The sequence below is a fragment of the Rhagoletis pomonella genome, unplaced genomic scaffold (genome assembly GCF_013731165.1).
Source record: "Rhagoletis pomonella isolate Grant_MI unplaced genomic scaffold, Rhpom_1.0 Rhpom_scaffold_00493, whole genome shotgun sequence".
NCBI lineage: Eukaryota > Metazoa > Arthropoda > Insecta > Diptera > Tephritidae > Rhagoletis > Rhagoletis pomonella.
In genome coordinates, this window is record NW_023459047.1 from 73475 (window position 1) to 79098 (window position 5624).

The 5624-nt window shown below is 44.8% G+C and overlaps 2 protein-coding genes across 2 annotated transcripts; both read left to right on the plus strand.

Annotated features, from left to right (window-relative positions):
• Positions 1-400: 400 nt before the first annotated feature.
• On the plus strand, positions 401-3043 carry LOC118751016. Its single transcript, XM_036485777.1, has one exon. The coding sequence runs from the start codon at positions 401-403 to the stop codon at positions 3041-3043; it is 2643 nt and encodes an 880-aa protein (XP_036341670.1).
• An 89-nt stretch (positions 3044-3132) lies between these two features.
• LOC118751017 lies at positions 3133-5148 on the plus strand. The gene has a single exon (XM_036485778.1). It carries the CDS (start codon positions 3133-3135, stop codon positions 5146-5148), a length of 2016 nt encoding a protein of 671 aa, XP_036341671.1.
• Positions 5149-5624: the final 476 nt, after the last annotated feature.

Genomic DNA, 5624 nt, shown 5'->3' on the forward strand with positions numbered 1-5624 from the left:
AAAAAAAAAAAAAAAAAAAAAAAAAAACATCCCAACCTAGCGAAAAGCTCCATTGTGTGTAGCCTGAACAGTTATCCTCAGTCTGCGGTTTACCTCAATTCACTCTTAATTCGCCTCCCGGAAAAAATAACACATAAAAAAGAAAGCACTCAAAAGGCAAAACAAAAACTCAAAAGCTATTCCTATTTATCTGACGTTCACTCATGTATGTACATACGTAAGTAAATGCCGTTGTTACTGTGAGCGATAATTTGAGAAACAACAATTCGTCTTGCACTTATAATCAAACGGAGGAAAAGAAGCGCAGCCTAACTGTTGTCTCAGAGCGCTCTCACATAATTTATCTGTCAAAAGGCCTTTGGCGAAAATTCACATATTAAACAAAACCAAACGCAAATTAATGGAAGTCACAAATTTCATTCGTACGCGCGGGCAAATAAAAGGTTCTTTCACAAAATATAGAAGTTATGTTTTAGCAGCAACTGAGTCTACAAGTTATGAGGCGCTGAAGATCCGGTGCGACCGGCTTGACGCCTTATGGGAAGAATTTGTAGATGTCGACAAAAAAATCGCATCGCATGATGACCAAGTGTCCGAATATTCTTCGCAGGAAGATGTCTATCTGGACCTCAAAGAACGCTTTCTCGTACTGCTAGCCACTCGCTCCACCCCATCAGCTATCATCTCAAGTACTGGAGTGGAAGATCTAAATACAACCCTCAACCGATTCACAGAAACTCAGCGCAGTATGCTTGACCAAGCTCGCAGCTGCGATACGCGTTTACCAAAGTTCGACATTCCTGCCTTCCATGGGGAGTACTGCAAGTGGCCAACTTTTAAAGATCTGTTTTTAAACACTGTACACAACGTAAATACAATATCTAAATCTCGAAAATTCCAGTACCTGCAAATGTATCTGAAAGGCGACGCTGAAACGGTGATTTCGGGTATTGTTTGCTCAAATGAAGCATACGACAGAGCTTGGAGCAAGCTATGCGAGAGGTATGACAAGCAAAAACCCATAATCATCTCCTACATAAAATCTTTTTTCGAGCTCAAAAGCGTAGTTGAGCCGTCAGCTGTGGCAATCCGCACGCTAGCTGATAACACAGACTGCATCTTGAGAGGGCTGAAATCGTTAGGAGCAGATGCAGAAAGCCGAGATCCCTGGATAATATACATGCTATTAAAAAAGTTGGATGATGACACAAAACGCCAATGGGCAGAAAGCGACAAAGGGTCCAAGGATCATCCAAAAATCGAAGAATTTATAGAATTTTTAAACAAAAGATGGTCAGCTCTTGAGTGCATGCAATCGTATAAGAGCGGCGCTTCCACTTCTTTTCGTGCTCGCTGTTTCATAGCAACAGATTCTAATCACACACCTGCAACGTGCGCCAGCTGCGATGGTGCGCATCATCTTTACAAGTGTCCTAAATTCAAATCGCTGGGTGTAACTCAAAAGCGAGAATTCGTGAAGAATCATAACTTGTGCTACAATTGCCTCTCCGGAGAGCACAGAGTCAGCAATTGCACCTCTAAGCAAAAATGCCACCTATGTGGACGACAACATCATTCATGCCTTCACATAGATGCCCCCTCTAGAGGTGAAACATCAAACAGTCAGCCTCCCTTATCCACATTTTCAATACAAAGCAATAATATGGTGAATCAAAGGGTTGCGCTTCCTACAGCGGTCGTGAAAGCTTCAAACACCAATACCACCGGAGCGACGGTCTGCAAGGTGCTGATGGACTCAGCATCAATGGGAACATTTGTGTCTGAAGATCTAGTCCAACGATTGCGGCTCTCGCGTAGAAACGGGCGCATCAAGGTTGGTGGAATTGGAGGAGCAAAATCAATTATTACAAGAGGTATCGTATCACTGCAGCTCACATCACGTTTCGACAGCAACGTGTCAGTCAACATTGATGCTTTTATTCTGAATCGCATTTCACACCAAGATAAGTCAGATCCGGTCAATACGTCTCATTGCGGTTTTCCACCAAACCTGAACATGGCAGACGACGGTTCGCTTATCTCTCAGCCAATAGATGTTCTCATTGGCTCACAACATTTCTTCGACTTTCTTACTGATGGAAAATTTACCAGCAAAACAGGCTTTCCAACCATCCAAAATACTATATTTGGTTATGTACTTGCTGGCAAAGTGCATAACGGCGGGGAGGATATCTGTTCATACTCTGTCACTGCCTCAATTAATGACTTCAAAATTGATCAAGCATTACGTCGCTTTTGGGAAACAGAGAACGAGCCGCAAGTGCTGAGAAAATTTTATACTCCGGAAGAACAGTTTTGCGAAAATCATTTCCAAAAAACGCATGGCTACGATGATGCTGTTCGGTATATTGTAAAACTCCCTTTCCGAGATGATTCACCGCGCCTAGGTGACTCTTACACTTCGGCTCGCAAGCAGTTTGCAAGTCTTGAAAGGCGCTTTGAACGCGATGAATCTCTTTTCAATCAATACAAGGCCTTCATGGAGGAATACATTGCATTGGGACATATGGAAAAAATCCCTGCCTCAGAGGTCAACAAGAGCTGTGAAAAGGTTTTCTATCTACCACACCATCCAGTTTTAAAGCCTGATAGCAGATCAACTAAATGCAGAGTGGTATTCAATGGATCCGCCAAATCAGCATCAGGTGCAGCTCTGAACGATTTACTTGCAGTGGGCCCTACCATCCAGCGTGACTTAACATCGTTATTGCTGAACTTCAGACGATATCGTATCGGCCTCTGTGGCGACATTGTCAAAATGTACCGACAAGTCCTTGTTCACCATGACGACAGGGACTATCAACGCATCCTGTGGAGAACTAGCGCTGCTCAACCAATATCACACTATAGACTCCGCACTGTCACCTATGGAACAGCTACTGCGCCATTCCTTGCCACACGCTGCCTCTACGCTACGGGCAAAGATGCTGATGAGCCTCAAACAGGTTTTATGATCAAAAATAACTTTTATGTTGACGATCTCATTGCAGGCGCAAACAGCGTAGAAGAAGCATCAACTTAAAAGCAGACATCACCAAGACGCTTGCTATTAGGGGTTTCCCGCTCTCAAAATGGGTTTCAAATGATCTCAGCATAATTCAAAATGTTGATATGCAAACGTCTGATGTGGACATCGCTGAAATTGATACCGAGAGCAGTCTGAAGATTCTGGGCCTGCATTGGCAACCACTCAAGGACTGTTTTACCTTCAAGGTCGCGCCAGTCGTCAATGCCTGCACCAAAAGAGTTATCCTATCGGAGTCGTCCAAAATCTACGACCCACTTGGCTTTCTGTCACCGTGTACAGTATTACTAAAAACCATGTTTCAGCAGCTCTGGTTACACGATATTCAATGGGATGAAGATATTCCCGTTGCGTTATCGCAGAGCTGGCTGACATTTCGGCAGAACTATGCTTGCTTCAACTCGCTCCGAATACCGCGATGGGTACACACTAGCCCCAGAGATAAGTTCCAGCTTTGTGGTTTCTCAGATGCTTCACAGATGGCCTATGCAGCTGCAGTATACTGCCGCATTCCAACAGCTGAGGGCGCCAAGGTGTTCCTGCTCACTGCCAAAACAAAGGTTGCTCCACTGAAGCAGATGTCTCTTCCCAGATTAGAACTGGCGGGCGCGTTGTTACTTGCAAAACTTTTCAAGGCTGTCAAAGGCGCAATGGAGCTCGGCGATGTTGAATGCATAGCTTGGACAGACTCGATGATTGTACTCGGCTGGCTATCTTCACATCCACGGCGCTGGAAAACATATGTTGCCAACAGGGTTGCCGAAATTATCGAATCCATCCCTCGCCCATCATGGCAACACGTGGTATCAGCAGACAATCCAGCAGATGTGGCTACTCGTGGCCTAGAGCCAGAAACGCTCTTGAATTGCAATCTTTGGTGGCGCGGGCCCATTTGGCTTGCTCAGCCACAGCAAACCTGGCCGCGCTCCATTCACAATGCACCTGATATGAACAGCCAAGTTGCGGCTGAGGAACGAAAAAATACTTGCTTCGCCTTCCTGGCCACTGAGCAGATTGATGTCATCAATTTACTTTTTATTCGTTACTCGACACTAAACAAGGTACTTTTTACAATTTCGGCATGGAATCGTGTTATCCAAAGAAGGCGCGAGAGCAACACTACCTTTCCAAAGAGCTATACTGCAGCAGAAATTTATAAGGCTCTCATGCATTGCGTGCGGTGGTCTCAAGCGCAATACTATTCCGAAGAGATACAACAACTATCAAGGCACAAACAACTTTCTACTAAAAGTTCAATTGCTAAGCTTTCTCCATTCATCGATTCACTGTCAATTCTCCGAGTCGGCGGCAGACTAAGGAATGCACACTGTGACGTCGAAACTAAACATCCAATCATCGTGTCAAAGGACAGCATTCTAGCTCAGCGAATCATTGTCTCTCAGCATATAACAAATCTTCACGCAGGTCCAACATTACTACTCAATATTTTACGCCAACAGTTTTGGATCACCTCCTGCCGTCGTTTAGTCAAGCAACAAATAAACAAGTGTGTAGTTTGCACCCGCTACCGTGCGGTGACTTGCACTCAGCAGATGGCTGATCTTCCCCCCAGCCGCGTTACTCAAGCGCGACCATTTCTTCGCACTGGCGTCGACTATGCTGGCCCTTTTTTGATGAAGGCTCACAAAGGTCGCAATGCTGCTCCAATCAAAGGTTATATCGCTGTTTTTGTCTGCCTTGCTACACGCGCAATGCATCTTGAAGTTGTCTCAGATCTGACTACAGACGCGTTCATAGCAGCTCTAAAAAGATTTGTCTCCCGCAGAGGCTTGCCATCCGATATGCACAGCGATAATGGCACAAACTTTATTGGCGCCAACCGCGAACTAATGAAGAGTTTCAAACAGATGTCCAAATCTCGAGATGTCGGGTCATATATGGCCACTTCATTCATCAACTGGCATCTAATCCCACCAGGTGCACCACATTTCGGCGGAATTTGGGAGTCCGCAGTTAAAGCAACGAAATTTCACCTCCGACGTGTTTTAGGCGAAACTAGGCTCACTTACGAAGAATTTGCTACCTTACTTTGTGAAATCGAGGCACAACTCAATTCTCGGCCATCTCACAGTTCTTTATGATGACGACGTTGACAATATCAATGTTTTAACACCGGGTCATTTTTTAATTGGCCAACCACTGGTACAAGTAGCTGAACCTGGGCTCGAACACGTTCAAATGAATCGAATCTCTCGATGGCAGCTTCTCACGCGTTTGCAACAAGAATTTTGGCATCGCTTGCAGCGTGAATATCTCACTACACTACAGCAGCGAGCCAAGTGGTATAAAGAAAAACAAAATCTAAAGCCTGGAGCAGTTGTCCTGGTTTATGAAGAACGTGCTCCACTATCGTGCTGGCAAATGGGTCGAGTTACTGATGTGCACCCGGGCAAAGACAATTTGGTGCGCGTAGCAACAATTAAGACATCTCATGGGTCGATAAAGCGCCCTGTTACTAAATTATGCAAGCTTCCTACTGAGGGTTAAGGTGTCTCTTAACAGGCGGGAGAATGTTCTGGTTTTATGATATGTCTAAAGTTATGTATTATTCAACGTT